General features: G+C 44.7%; 1 protein-coding gene across 2 annotated transcripts in view; it reads left to right on the forward strand.

The window, feature by feature from the left end:
• The window catches only part of plod3 (procollagen-lysine, 2-oxoglutarate 5-dioxygenase 3), a 126,019-nt gene that overhangs the window by 12,058 nt on the left and 97,669 nt on the right, over positions 1-16,292 (forward strand). For both annotated transcript variants that reach the window (XM_087982990.1, XM_087982989.1), the window contains exons 2-3: positions 4,714-4,805; positions 9,300-9,436. In XM_087982990.1, the coding sequence (XP_087839116.1) occupies positions 4,714-4,805; positions 9,300-9,436 (229 nt within the window). The remainder of the gene's footprint in view (positions 1-4,713; positions 4,806-9,299; positions 9,437-16,292) is intronic.

Consider the following 16,292-nt stretch of genomic DNA (forward strand, 5'->3'; position numbering starts at 1 on the left):
ACCTCTACAGCTAGTAGACAACTGCATTGCTAGCCTAGTGACATTACCATTACACCACATCTTCCCCTTCTCGTCATCTGTAACCCCCAGGATATTGATAGTGGGAGTTTCAGCAATGGTAAGGACAGATAGTTAGGTTCTCTGTTGTTGGAGATGGTAATTGGCTGGCACTTGTGCGGTGCAGATGTTATTTGCCACTTATCAACCCAAGCCTGGATTTTAGGTCTTGCTGCATTTAGTATTTCTTCAGCATTTGAGCAATCAAAATTATGCTGAACATTGTGTAAATATCTGCGAGCATCCCTGTTGCTGACCTGGTGATGGAGGGAAGTTGATTGATGAAGTAGCTGGAAGCAGTTGGGTCTACAGTGCTATCCTGGGGAAATGCTTTAGTGGTGCCCTGCAACTGAACTGATTGACCTCCAGCAACCATCACCACCTTCCTTTGTGCTAGGTACGATTCCAGAGAGTGGAGAACGTTTTCCCTCATTCACATTAACTTCAATGGTTTTCTGGCTGTGAGATGTTAGTCAAATGCTGCCTCGATATCAACAGAAGTTACCTTTCTCTTTATCTCTGGAGCTTAGCTCTTCTGTCTATTTCAGACCAAGACTGTAATGAGGTTCCTGGTGAAATTCCAAGTAAGTGTCAATGAACAGGATGTTGCTGAGTAAGTGCTGCTGGATAGTACTGTCCGCAGTTCCATCCATAATTTTACTGGCGATCAAGAATAGACTGACAGGGCGATAATTGGCTGGTTGGACTTGTTTTTTTTGTGGACGTGATGTCCACGGGCCACTTTCCACATTGCCAGGTAGATAGCATTGTGTCAAATTGTGGGAGGAGAATCCGAAAACCAGGATTATGTTCCCTGGAAGTTGGGTCAAGAGGTGACTTGATCAAAGTTCTCATGATATGGAGAGGAACAGATGTAATAAATGGAGAGGAACTATTCCCACTGGTTGGCGAGTCTGGGAGCAGAACTAAGGAACACTTCTACACACAAAGGGCGGGAGAAGTTGAAACTCTCTCTCAGCAATTGATGCAAATCAACTGTGAATTCTAAATCTGAGTTTGAAAGGGTTTTAATTAACGAGGAGAAGGTGAGGACTGCAGATGCTGGAGATCAGAGGCGAAGGGTGTGGTGCTGGAAAAGCACAGCAGGTCAGGCAGCGTCTGAGGCGCAGGAGAGTTGATGTTTCAAGCATGGGCTCTTCATCAGGAATGAATGAGGGTTTTGTCCACCAAAGGGACTAAGGGATTTGAGACAAAGTCGGTTCGTGGAAGACAAGCCACAAGTGAGCCATACTGGATGGGCTGTATCGCAACTCAGTTTTTTTTTCCCCTCATCTGGTGTGGCTTGGCTAGTGGTGCGGCAGGTTCTGTGGAAAAGAATCCTCTCAGGAGTTCTCTTGTTCTGCCAGAATGTTGTTACGGCCCCATAGTTTTGTAGTATCCAGTGCCTTCAGCCATTTCTTGATATCAGATGGAGCTCATTGGACTGTCTGAAACCGGCATCTGTGATGTTGGGTCCTCAGGAAGAGGCCTTTATGCTCTGATGACACCATGGGAGTAGGCGAAGGGCATTTAGCTAAGGGACCGCTTTTTCGTTTTAGACTGTAAAGGTATCACTAAAAATACCAGGTGAGTTTTTGCAACTTAAAGACCAAGTTGATTGCATGGTGAACAGTATAGCTGCACCAGATTATGTTACTTTTCAAAACAGTGAGGTGGACTCTGAGAGAGTGGCTCTTTTTGAAAAAAGGTAAAAAAAACTGTCTAATAACAATCTTTGGGTTGGTCCAACTGCGATTTGTTGCAGGTCTGTGTGAGCAGTTCACTCAGAGACAACCAAAAACACCTCTAATCATCTCTCTCTCTCTGAATGAAAAAGACATAGCTTGAACTCTCTGAAAAGGAAGCGTTCTAATGCAAGGAAAGACTAAGGTCCATCTGAGTTGTTATTAGATCAAAGATCAACCATTGTTCCACAGACAACACTCTGTCCCTGGCACCAAAAATAATCAAAAGCAGTTTGAGAATCTATTCATCCCACCCTTGCATTCTGGATTCGATCGACAGGATTTGTTTTTTCCAATGCGTTTTCCCACCTTTAATATTTGTGTCCCAACTGTTTTTTTTTACCCGTATTACTCACGAATGAATGTGTGTGTTTGGAGTTTTAAAGGGTATCGCTTAAGTTGTGTAGCAGTAGTAAGTAATCGATTTTTTTTTTTTTTTGTTTTGTTTCAATTTAGAGTCATAACACAAAAATAGACCTATCGGTCTAACTCGTCCATGCTGACCAAGTTTCCCAAATTAAACTAGTCCCATCTGTCTGTGTGTGGCCCATATCCCTCTAAACCCAACCCTCCACTCAACCTAAAGCCATGCACAAAGGGAAAACATTAGCTTCCTACAAACTGTAATATTTAAACTGACGCGGCAGACATAAGATTGTACCAAGGTATTTTTTTTCAAATAAATAATGCACACTTCCACATATAGAAATCCATCACCTTAAACTCACCTATTGCAGACTGGTAAGGTCAAAACTAGTTGCTTACATGATTATCTCTAATACTGTCACTGCAACTCAAGTAGTTCACACTATGTCAAATGCTTTTAGATATGATAAATCTTTGTGAAATAAAACTAATCTGTATTAAGTTATCTGGCTGCAAAGTATTCCTTACATTGACATCCACCATATATTCCTTATACAGTATCTCTTGAACTTCTGCAGCCTTAAGGTCGAAACTGCACATTCATTTGCAAGGAATTCATTGCATTAATGACTTACAGTTTTCCTGATTCCTGCTTAGCTGAGTATTTCTTTGCTAAAAGGTTAAAAGCTGCTTGCTCCCATGGATGTCACTTCATCACCGCTTTGCAGCCCCTCTCTCCCTCTTTGCAGCCTTTTTCACTCCTTACCAACCACCGACTCCCTTTTTGCTGCCCTCATCTTCCCTTTTGTAGCTAAACTTGCCCCGTAGGAGTTTAGATCAGAGTGTTGCTGGAAACGCACAGCAGGTCAGGCAGCATCCGAGGAGCAGGAAAATTGACGTTTCGGGCAAAATCGTCAGAATGCTTCTCCTCGGATGCTGCCTGGCCTGCTGTGCTTTTCCAGCACCACTCTGAGCTAAACTCTGGTTTCCTGCATCTGCAGTCCTCATTTTTGCCTAGTTGATTTTTGCCCTGTAGGAGTCCCAGCCTCACTACTGTCTGCCCACAGAATGCCTCCGCCCAAGTTCCTAGCTTTGCTGACCTTAAACCCCTCATCAGTAGTAAATGCAAGAGAGAACCAGCAGTTGGGAGGGGCAGCTCCTCAGAGACTTCATGGACGAAGGTGACTTCTCTCTCTCTCACTGGTTTCCACAATGGTTGAATTTTACCCGAATGTTTTAGGGGCTTTTGAGGTGAATTCAGCCTCTACTCCCTATATGTTTTGAGTACTGATGGATAAACATAACAAATACGTAACAAGCTATAAAATAATGAACGTGGAATATGACCAGAAAATCCTGTGGTGTTGTTCAGAGTCAGATTCTGCGCGGAACTACAGAGTCCTGGAGGTCTTATGGCCAACCCTGCCGTTTCCCCTCAGCCATTCCTTTCTTAAGCGTTTGTACAATTGTGATTACTTAATCTGTTCACGAATAACTTTGTCTGTGATGATAAGTAATTGCCCTGTTAATGATCAAACCTGCTGTGAATTACTTTAATCCTGAGTAATACTCTCAGTCAAATTGATCGCCATGAGGTTTGATTGGGTGGGTTACACATTTGTGATCCCTAATGGCGTTGTGGGGCTCAATTGTCAGCACGCTCTTCCCAATTGAGTTATGATATATCCCATCGAGCCCTGGCTGATATGTGATGAACTTCCACGAACCTGCTTTAAATCAGATCCCTTAGTGCCTTTCTCTCAACCTCTGATTTAAAATTCACAGTTGATCTAATATCAATTGCTGAGAGTTCCAACTTCTCCCACCCTCTGTGTGTAGAAGTGTTCCTTAGTGTCACTCCTGAAGGCCCTGGCTGTGCCCCTCCCAGGCTCTCCAGCCAGTGGGAATAGTTCCCCTCCATCTACTACACTGTTCCTCCTTATTTCTTGAGAACTTCAATCAAATCACCGCTTGACCTTCTAACCTCCAGGGAGCACAACCCGACTTTACCGAATCTCCTCCCGCAGTTTAAATTCTGGAGGCCAGGAACTGTACTGCTGAATCTGCACTGCGTCACCCGGAAGGTCATTACTTCATCACAGAACCCCACAGTGTGGAAGCATTTGGCCCATCGAGCCCACAGAGCGTGCTGACCCTCTGAAGATTACCCCAGCACCCTCTGTAACCCTGCATTTCCCATGACTAACCCAACAAGCCTGCACATTTCTGGACCCTGTGGGCAATTTAGCATGGCCAATTCACCGAACCTGCACATCTTTGGACTCTCGAAATCTGATGCCCTGAACTGCTCACAGTGACTGCATCTCTAAACCCAGGACTTTGTATCAATAAAATCTGTCTTCTACCCTTTGCATTATCAATCCTTGATGCCCATAGACCAGAGTTGCATTAGAGTTTTTGAATATCTTGAAGATGGTGGTGAAGTGCTTTTGGGGTGTTGGGAAGCTCTTATTTTTCACTTCTGTAAAGAAGTGTTATTATATTTGACCTTTAATGTCAAGCATTTCTTCTCTCCCTCCCCCAGATAACCTGTTGGTGATTACTGTGGCAACCAAAGAGACAGAAGGCTACAAGCGTTTCATCCGGACTGCAAAATATTTTAACTACACTGTCAAGGTACACAGCTGCTGTAAGAACAAAAGGCTGGGGGTGGGGGTGGGGGGGGGGTCGACAGAAGAACCTTTACTGACTGATGTAGAATGGTGAATATTTATAAAGGACAATCTGACAGATTCTCAGTTGCTGATCAGTCCATGGTCATTGGTATTCCAGATTTATTCAATGAATTGCAACCACGCTCCCCAACTCATATCACTAAGCATAAGTGCAGACCTTTAGGTTACAAGTACAGTGGTATAACCGCACTGTTACCCATCCCCATTTCCTTGAACAATGGTAGAGTGTGAGCCTGTCTTTGAAGTGGTGCATTACAGTTCATGCACTGAGTTCAAGTTGCAGTGGTAACCTGAACTTTTACATGCAGGTCTTTTTCCCAGGGGAGGGGAATTGAAAATTAGAGGGCATAAGTTTCAGGTGAGAGGGGCAAGATATAAAACGGATCTAAGGGGCAGTGTTTTCACGCAGAGGGTGGTGCGTGTATGGAATGAGCTGCCAGAGGAAGTGGTGGAGGCTGGTACAATTACAGCATTTAAGTACCATCCAGATGCCTCTTAAATAGGAAGGGTTTAGAGGGATATTGGCCAAATGCTGGCAAATTGGACTAGATTAATTGAGGATATTTGGTCAGCGTGGATGAGTTGGACTGAAGGGTCTGTTTCCTTGCTGTACAGCTCTATGACTCCCATGTTTTGGTCTGGGGCTATAGACAACGATGGTAGAGATTCTGATTCCTTTCCATCGTTTGGCTGACCAGGAATTTTTTTCCCAGTCAAACCTCTCTTCTTCCATTGGTGGGAGTTCAAAGGACTTTCTCGTTTGATGCTCAACCTGTTTGGCTACATTACGAATGCACTTTCCTTGTCCATTAAGTCCTGGAGTGGGATTTGAATCCAGAGTTTCAGGCTCCAGAGACACCCACTGCAGCCCTCACTCCCTCCCATATTGATGAAAGGACAGACCTTGCATCTACAGCTTGATGGCAGCGATTGGAATGATGACGGAATCAAAAACATCACAGAGAAGTATCTAGAAACTAAACCATAATAGCTCAAGTTCAAAGAAGGAATCCACGTTTGACTAATTCCACTGAACTTGAGAAGCAGTAACAGTAAATGTAGAAAAGGTTAATGCAGTAAATTTATTTACAAGTTCATAACTACCTTCGATGGCACAGACCATTGACAAAAGTCACAACTTGTGGAATCAGGGGACCGATCAATTGGAAAGCAAGTCAGCTACAAGACAGAAGACTGAGAGTAAGGGATGAAAGTAATTACTGAAGTTCGAGGGTAAAGTGATATGCCACACGGGTGGGGTTATTACGATTCACCATTTACCTAAATGGTTAGAACAATTTCAAACTTTGTGGCTGCCTTCAAATTGGGGAAGTTTAGTGAGGATGTGCGAAAGCATCAATCAAATCATCCCTCACTATCCTAAACCCCAGTGAAAGCAAGCCCACCCTGTCCAATCTATCATCCTAAGATAACCTGCTCATTCCAGATATGACAATGGGGCAGCTACTCATAGACCGTGGAATCCTCACAGTGTGGAAACAGACCATTCAGCCCATTGAGTCCACATCGACTCCAAAGAGCGTCCCACCCAGACTCACCCCACCACCCTGCATTTCCCATGGCTACTGCACCTAGTCTGCACATCCCTGAACACTATGGGCAGTTTAGCATGGCCAATCCGTCTAAACCTGCACGTCTTTGGACTTTGGGAGGAAACTGGAGCAAACCCACGCAAACTCCACATAGACAGTCGCCAGAGGATGGAATTGAACCCAGGGCCCTGGTGCTGTAAGGCAGCAGTGCTGACTGCTGAGTCACAGTGCTGTCATGATGACGGATGACTATTGACTCCTCATCCAGTTCCACTTGCAAGTTAAATTTTGTTCCTTCTAAGATCAAGAATGCTTTGTTTTCCGTAACAGTACAGTTGATAACAGTGCAGGTGACACTGGATAAATTGATGTCACGTTTTCAGAGAGGGGGCGTCAGTGATTGGCTGTGCTTTTCCAGCGCCACACTATTTGACTCTGATCTCCAGCATTTGCAGTCCTCACTTTCTCTCTGTTTATCTCGAACGTAAGAACTAGGAACAGGAGCAGGTGACCTGGCCCTTCGAGCCTGCTCCACCATTCAGTCAGATCATGACTGATTGATTTTTTTTTTTGTAGACTTATTCACTTACCCACTCTCTCACTGTATCCCTTAATTCCTTTATTGTTCAAAAAAAAAATTAGCTTTAAAAACGTTTACTGAAGTAGTGTCAACTACTTCACTGGGGAAGGAATTCCATAAATTTACGACCCTCTGGGTGAAGAAGTTTCTCTCCTCAATTCCATCCTAAACCTGCTCCCTCTAATCTTGAGGCTTTACCCTGTTGACCTAGTTTCACCTGCCAGTGGAAACATCCTCTCGACTTCTATCTTATTGATTCCCTTCATAATTTTATACGCTTCTATAAGATCCCCCCCCCCCCCCTCATTCTTCTGAACCTTCCAATGAATATGAACCCAGTCTACTCAGACTGTCTTCATAAGCCAACCTCCTCAACTCTGGAATCAACTGAGTGAACCTCCTCTGCCTCCCACCCCACAGTGCCAGTCCATCCTTTCTCAAGTAAGGAGACCAGAACTGCGCACAGTACTCCAGGTGTGGCCTCGCCAGCACCCTGTACAGCTGCAGCATGACCTCCCTGCTTTTTAACTCAATCCCTTCAGCAATGAAGGACACAATTCCATTTGCCTTCCTAATTACTTGTTGCATCTGCAAACCGACCTTCTGTGACCCAGGTCCCTCTGCATAGCAGCATGCTGCAACCTTTTACCATTCAAGTAATAGTCCTTTTTACCAAAATGGATGACCTTCACATTTATTAACATTGTATTCCATCTGCCAGACCTTGTCCACTCACTCAAAGTATCTATGTACCTCTGCAAAGTTTCACAGTCCTCTGTACGCTTTGCTCTGCCACTCATCTTAGCGTCATCGGCGAACTTTGACACACTACATGTGGTCCCCAACTCCAAATCATCAAATAAATTGTAAATAATTGTGATCCCAACACCGCTCCATGAGGCACACCACTAGTCACTGATTGCCAGCCAGAATAGCATTCGTTTACTTCTTGTCAATCAACTAATCCTCGACCCATGCTAATACTTTACCCGTAACACCATGCATCCTTATCTTATGTAGCAGCCTCTTGTGCAGCACGTTGTCAAAGGTTTTTTGGAAATCTAGGTACACCATATCCACTGGCTCCCCATTGTCTACCTTGCTCGTAATGTCTGCGTAGAATTCCACAAGGTTTGTTAAGCATGACCTGCCCTTCATGAACCCATGCTGTGTCTGTCCAACGGGACAATTTCTATCGAGATGCCTTGCTATTTCTTCCTTGATAATAGACTCAACCTCTGTAGTGGGGAAGATGCTTAAGCTAATCTGTCTATAACTCCCCACCTTTGTCCCTTTTTAATCAGTGGCATCACATTTGCTGTTTTCTAATCAGCTGGGTTTGCCCCAGAGTAATTTTGGAAAATTACTACCAGTGCACTTGCTATTTCTCCTGCCACCCCTTTTAATACCCTGGGATGCATTCCATCAGGGTCAGGAGACTTGTCTATCCTTAGCTCCATTACCTTGCCCAATACGACCTCTTCTGTAATAACGATTGTTTCCAGGTCCTCACCTACCTTCATCTCTTTGTCAATTACTGGCATGTTTTATTTGTAGGTGAGTTACTGCTGTAGCACACATGCTATTCAGGAAATAGCAAACTACAAAGAAAAAATTCAACTTTAACGAGGACCCTGATCTCCAACGGAAATGTGAGGGCTTTGGAGAAGATCCAGAATATTTACAAGAATGGTCTAAGGGATTAGGACCTTCAGCTCCATGCAGAGGTTGGACAAGCTGAGACTGTTATCCGACATGAAGAGAAGGCCGAGAGGAGATTAGATAGAGGTGTTTAAAATCTTGATGGGATTTGACAGAGTCGAGGAGGAGAAACTATTCCTGTTGGTGGAAGGATCAGGAGTCAGAGGGCTCAGTTTTAAGATGATTGTTAAATGAAACCATGGAGACACAAGGAGAAAATGTTTCGTGGCAAGTGGTTCAGATCTTGACAATGCTGCCTGACAGGGTGATGGAGGCAGATTAAATGGAGGCATTCAAGAGGAAATAGGATGATTGGAAAGAACGTGCAAGGTTATGGGGAGAAGGTGAAGGAATGGCTTTGGGTGTGTTGGAGACATGGGACCTACCGGATGGGCTGAATGGCCTTCACTTGTGCTGTAACAGTTCTGCAGGGAAGCTTGTAAAATGTCCCAAATGGGGTGCAGGAACACCAGGGTGGAAAAGATACTGAATCACAAAGTAACACAGGGCTAATGAGACCATGACATGAAATGAAGGGAATTATACCTTTATTCGAAGGATAGCTACTGAGAATGTCTCCTTTTCTCTTCCTTATTCTTAGACCCTGGGACTAGGCCAAGAGTGGAAGGGAGGTGATGTGACTCGGACAGTGGGAGGTGGCCAGAAAGTGCGGTGGCTACAAAAGGAAATGGCAAAGCATGAAGCCCAGGAGGACCTGATCGTGATGTTTGTTGACAGGTAGGTTTGGGGGTGCCATGTGGCAGATACAATTGGCCGTAGGGCAACCCTGGGAGAGCCAGCTGGTTCCTGGGTCAGCCGAGGAGAGCACGGGTGACTCCAGGCTGGGGTAGAGTGTCACCAGGCTTGTATTCCAGCGTGAACTTGGTGCATTGTGCAGTTCTGCATTAGGTCATGTGAGCAGCCTCTCCATTTTGTTTAACATTGAGAAATGGCTTCCCTCCCGCTGCTGCCTCCATTTTCTCACACACCGTTAATCATACACAGACATACACGAGCAAACACAAGTGCACAGTACCCCGCGTGCGTACACACAGTTATGATCTTAGCTGATGGGAATACTGGGCGGTTCAGATCCTAGAGTGAAAAGTGGGAAAAGACTTTTTATCTTTTTGTTTCCTGGGTTGATCAACCGTTGAACAAATTCACAAGAGGTGACTGGTGTCGAGTCCTAGAGTCATACAGCACGGAAACAGACCCTACAGTCCAATGTCGAACATAATCTCAAACTAGACCAGTTCTGCCTGCCTACCCCTGGCTCATATCCCTCTGAACCTTTTCGGTTCATGGACTTATCCAAATGTCTTTTAAATGTTGTAATTGTACCCACATCCGCCACTTCCTCAGGACGTTTAATCTACATGTAAACCATCTTCCATGTAAAAGATGTGACTTTTTAAAATCTTTATCCTCTCTACCCCTAGTCTTGAAATCCCCCATCTTAGAGAAAAGACAGCTACCATTAACTCGATCTATACCCTACATTATCTTAAATATCTGTATGGTCGTCTCTCAGCCTCCTACGCTCTAGTGAAGAAAGACGTGGCCAGGCCAACCTTTCTTTATAGCTCAAACCTTGCTAAACTATACACGTTTAGGGGTGCTAGCAAGTCACTCAATTGGAATCACTTGATTTCTCGGGAATGTTGACTTTAAGCTCACTGTTCAAAAATGATCTGATCTTTTTAAAAAAAGTTCAGATCAGTCCTTTACAGAACTGAAGACTGAAATCCATTCTTCCTCAACCTTTGACCACAAGTTGCTAAATAATAACAAAATCAGAAATTGCTGGAGAAACTCAGCAAGAATGGCAGCATCAATGGAGACAAAGCAGAGTTAATATTTTGAGTCCAGCGACCATTCTTCAGAATGCAGTTTCTCCAACATTTTCTGTTTTTGTTTCAGATCTTCAAAATCTGCGGATAGAATCATAGAGTCATAGAGATGTACAGCACGGAAACAGACCCTTCGGTCCAACCTGTCCATGCCGACCAGATATCCCAACCCAATCTAGTCCCACCTGCCAGCACCCAGCCCATATCCCTCCAAACCCTTCCTATTCATATACCCATCCAAATGCCTCTTAAATGTTGCAATTGTACCAGCCTCCACCACTTCCTCTGGCAGCTCATTCCACACACGTACCACCCTCTGTATGAAAAAGTTGCCCCTTAGGTCTCTTTTATATCTTCCCCCTCTCACCCTAAACCTATGCCCTCTCATTCTGGACTCCCCCACCCCAGGGAAAAGACTTTGTCTATTTACCCTATCCATGCCCCTCATAATTTTGTAAACCTCTATAAGGTCACCCCTCAGCCTCCGACGCTCCAGGGAAAACAGCCCCAGCCTGTTCAGCCTCTCCCTGTAGCTCAGATCCTGCAACCCTGGCAACATCCTTGTAAATCTTTTCTGAACCCTTTCAAGTTTAACAACATCTTTCCGATAGGAAGGAGACCAGAATTGCACGCAATATTCCAACAGTGGCCTAACCAATGTCCTGTACAGCCACAACATGACCTCCCAACTTCTGTACTCAATACTCTGACCAATAAAGGAAAGCATACCAAATGCCTTCTTCACTATCCTATCTACCTGCGACTCCACTTTCATGGAGCTATGAACCTGCACTCCAAGGTCTCTTTGTTCAGCAACACTCCCTAGGACCTTACCATTAAGTGTATAAGTCCTGCTAAGATTTGCTTTCCCAAAACGCAGCAACGCGCATTTATCTGAATTAAACTCCATCTGCCACTTCTCAGCCCATTGGCCCATCTGGTCCAGATCCTTTTGTAATCTGAGGTAACCCTCTTTGCTGTCCACTACACCTCCAATTTTGGTGTCATCTGCAAACTTACTAACTGTACCTCTTATGCTCACATCCAAATCATTTATGTAAATGACAAAAAGTAGAGGACCCAGCACCGATCCTTGTGGCACTCCACTGGTTACAGGGCTCCAGTCTGAAAAACAACCCTCCACCTCCACCCTCTGTCTTCTATCTTTGAGCCAGTTCTGTATCCAAATGGCTAGTTCTCCCTGTATTCCATGAGATCTAACCTTGCTAATCTGTCTCCCATGGGGAACCTTGTCGAATGTCTTACTGAAGTCCATATAGATCACATCTACTGCTCTGCACTCATCAATCCTCTTTGTTACTTCATCAAAAATCTCAATCAAGTTTGTGAGACATGATTTCCCACGCACAAAGCCATGTTGACTATCCCGAATCAATCCTTGCCTTTCCAAATACATGTACATCCTGTCCCTCAGGATTCCCTCCAACAACTTGCCCACCACCGAGGTCAGGCTCACCGGTCTATAGTTCCCTGGCTTGTCCTTACCACCCTTCTTAAACAGTGGCACCACGTTTGCCAAACTCCAGCCTTCCGGCACCTCACCTGTGACTATCGATGATACAACTATCTCAGCAAGAGGCCCAGCAATCACTTCTCTAGCTTCCCACAGAATTCTCGGGTACACCTGATCAGGTCCTGGGGATTTATCCACCTTTAACCGTTTCAAGACATCCAGCACTTTCTCCTCTGTAATCTGGACATTTTGCAAGATGTCACCATCTATTTCCCTACAGTCTATATCTTCCATGTCCTTTTCCACAGTAAATACTGATGCAAAATATTCATTTAGTATCTCCCCCATTTTCTGTGGCTCCACACAAAGGCCGCCTTGCTGATCTTTGAGGGGCCCTATTCTCTCCCTAGTTACCCTTTTGTCCTTAATATATTTGTAAAACCCCTTTGGATTCTCCTTAATTCTATTTGCCAAAGCTATCTCATGTCCCCTTTTTGCCCTCCTGATTTCCCTCTTAAGTATACTCCTACTGCCTTTATACTCTTCGAAGGATTTCTCGATCTATCCTGTCTATACCTGACATATGCTTCCTTTTTCTTAACCAAACCCTCAATTTCTTCAGTCATCCAGCATTCCCTATACCTACCAGCCTTCCCTTTCACCCTGACAGGAATATACTTTCTCTGGATTCTTGTTATTTCACTTCTGAAGGCTTCCCATTTTCCAGCCATCCCTTTACCTGTGAACATCTGCCCCCAATCAGCTTTTGAAAGTTCTTGCCTAATACCGTCAAAATTGGCCTTTCTCCAATTTAGAACTTCAACTTTTAGATCTGGTCTATCCTTTTCCATCACTATTTTAAAACAAATAGAATTATGGTCGCTTGCCCCAAAGTGCTCCCCCACTGACACCTCAGTCACCTGCTCTGCCTTATTTCCCAAGAGTAAGTCAAGTTTTGCACCTTCTCTAGTAGGTACATCCACATACTGAATCAGAAAATTGTCTTGTACACACTTAACACATTCCTCTCCACCTAAACCTTTAACACTATGGCAGTCCCAGTCTATGTTTGGAAAGTTAAAATCCCCTACTATAACCACCCTATTATTCTTACAGATAGCTGAGATCTCCTTACAAGTTTGTTTCTCAATTTCCCTCTGACTATTGAGGGGTCTATAATATAATCCCAATAAAGTGATCATCCCTTTCTTATTTCTCAGTTCCACCCAAATAACTTCCCTGGATGTATTTCCGGGAATATCCTCCCTCAGCACAGCTGTAATGTTATCCCTTATCAAAAATGCCACTCCCCTTCCTCTTTTGCCTCCCTTTCTATCCTTCCTGTAGCATTTGTATCCTGGGACATTAAGCTGCCAGTCCTGCCCATCCCTAAGCCATGTTTCCGTAATTGCTATGATATCCCAGTCCCATGTTCCTAACCATGCCCTGAGTTCATCTGCCTTCCCTGTTAGGCCCCTGGCATTGAAATAAATGCAGTTTAATTTATTAGTCCTACCTTGTCCCTGCCTGCCCTGACTGTTTGACTCACTTCTGTTCTCAGCTGTACCCGTCTCAGATCGATCTCTTTCCTCACTATCTCCCTGGGTCGCACCCCCCCCCCCCCCCACCTTACTAGTTTACATCCTCCCAAGCAGTTCTAGCAAAGTTCCCTGCCAGTATATTAGTCCCCTTCCAATTTAGGTGCAATCCGTCCTTGTACAGGTCACTTCTACCCCAAAAGAGATTCCAATGATCCAAAAATGTGAATCCTTCTCCCATACACCAGTTCCTCAGCCATGCATTCATCTGCTCTGTCCTCCGATTCCTGCCCTCACTAGCTCGTAGCACTGGGAGTAATCCAGATATTACTACCCTCGAGGACCTCCTTTTTAAATTTCTGCCTAACTCTCTGTAATCTCCCTTCAGAGTCTCAACCTTTTCCCTTCCTATGACGTTGGTTCCAATGTGGACAATGACCTCCTGCTGGCCCCTCTCCCCCGTGAGAACATTCTGTACCCTCTCTGAGACATCCTTGATCCTGGCACTAGGAAAACAACACACCATTCTGCTTTTTCTCTGCTGGCCACAGGAAGGTCTGTCTGTACCTCCGACTACAGAATCCCCTAACACAAGTGATCTCTTGGAAGCCGACGTACTCCTCGTTGCATTAGAGCTAGTCTCAATACCAGAAACTTGGCTGTTTGTGCTACGTTCCCCTGAGAATCCATCACCCCCTACATTTTCCTAAACAGCATACCTGTTTGAAATGGGTATATCCACAAAAGACTCCTGCACTAGCTGCCTACCTCTCTTACCCTTCCTGGAGTTAACCCATCTATGTGACTGTATCTGAGACTTGCCCCCCTTCCTATAACTGCCATCCATCACATACTGTAGCTGTTGCAAATTCCTCATCGCTTTCTATTTGTCTCTCCAACTGATCCACTTGATCTGATAAGATTTGCATCCAACAGCATTTATGCCAGATATAATCCGCAGTAACCCTTAAACTCTCTTTAAACTCCCACATCTGACAAGCAGACACGGGGAAAATGTGCAAACTCCACACACAGTTGTCTGAGACTGGATCTTAAATACACTGTTGGAATATTGTGTGCAATTCTGGTCTCCTTCCTTTCGGAAAGATGTTGTGAAACTTGAAAGGGTTCAGAAAAGATTTACAAGGATGTTGCCAGGATTGGAGGATCTGAGCTACAGGGAGAGGCTGAACAGGCTGGGGCTGTTTTCCCTGGAGCGCCGGAGGCTGAGGGGTGACCTTCTAGAGGTTTACAAAATTGAGGGGCATGGATAGGGTAGATAGGCAAAGTCTTTTCCCTGGGGTTGGGGAGTCCAGTACTAGAGGGCATAGGATTAGGGTGAGAGGGGGAAGATATAAAAGAGACCTAAAGGGGCAGCGTTTTCATGCAGAGGGTGGTATGTGTGTGGAATGAGCTGCCGAAGGATGTGGGGGAGGCTGATACAATTACAACAAAGGCATTTGGATGGCTATATGAATAGGAAGGGTTTGGAGGGATATGGGCCGGGTGCTGGCAGGTGGGACTAGATTGGGTTGGGATACCTGGTCGGCATGGACGGGGTGGACCGAAGGGTCTGTTTCCATGCTGTACATCTCTGACTCTAAGTACATATCACTGCAAAGTCCATTTTTGCTCCTTCACAATCTACAGACCCAGAAAATAACACTGTCTTATTCCTCTACAAACACTGCCCCAGATTAAATTAATAGCTGTGACTTATATTTTAAGTTTAATCAAGAGACTTATCTCCAAAAACATATAATCAAGAAAGAATCCACTGTACCCACTACTGCAGCCTTTCTCTTGGACAGACTTAAAACAACAATTAACTTATCTGACTCTGTTCTGTGAACTTCGCCCAACAGTTCCTCCAAGATTAGTTGTGAATTTCACTGTTTGTTAATTTCCCCAGATGCACTCCGATGTCCAGCGATACACGAATTCAAACATCAAAGGCGGTAACTGTGCAGGTTCTCTCTCTCTCTCTCTTTCTCTCCTGCACTGTCCTCACCATATTTTATAAGCCTTCATCATGACACACATGGACACAATTTAGCATGTAGTATGAAAATCTCGCAAACACTACCTATCCTGGGCATGTGTAGAGGAAGCTGTATTCTGACGAACCTTGTGCTGGGGACAGTGTAGAGGGAGCTTAACTCGAATGCTGTGCTTTATCTCTCTTGAGAGTGTTTATTGGGGACAGTGTAGAGAGAGCTTTACTCTGTATCCAACCCTGTGCTGTCCCTGCCCTGGGAGTGTTTGATGGGTGACAGTGTAGAGGAAGTCTTTACTCTGTGTCTAACCTTGTGCTGTGCATGTCCTGGAAGTTTGGATGGGGACAGTGTAGTTGGAGCTCTGTATCTACTGTATCTAACCCTGTGCTGTACATGTCCTGCACGTGTTGATGGGAACAGTGTAGAGGGAGATTGATGTTTCCCACACTCCTGCACTAAATTTATTGCGCAACTGTACGCACATTTCAAATCAGATTGAGAAGCAGTAACTGTTAATGACACAGAATCTTGATACTGAATCAGTGACAGGATGTGCATTCCTGCCAGGTTTGACTGCTTTGAGCAGCTTATCTCGGCATCTAAGTGCAACTTGATCTCGTTACTTTCTGCTTGGCATGTAACTCAGTACCCATGTGTTCGGTACCCAGTGGCTGTGTCCAGTTGTGTCCGTGCCCAGTTGGTTTTCTCTAGGGTCCCAGTGCCAAAATGTGG

The sequence above is a fragment of the Chiloscyllium plagiosum genome, unplaced genomic scaffold, assembly GCF_037043375.1.
Source record: "Chiloscyllium plagiosum isolate Xiang-an unplaced genomic scaffold, Cpla_swu_hap1 HiC_scaffold_44, whole genome shotgun sequence".
Lineage (NCBI taxonomy): Eukaryota > Metazoa > Chordata > Chondrichthyes > Orectolobiformes > Hemiscylliidae > Chiloscyllium > Chiloscyllium plagiosum.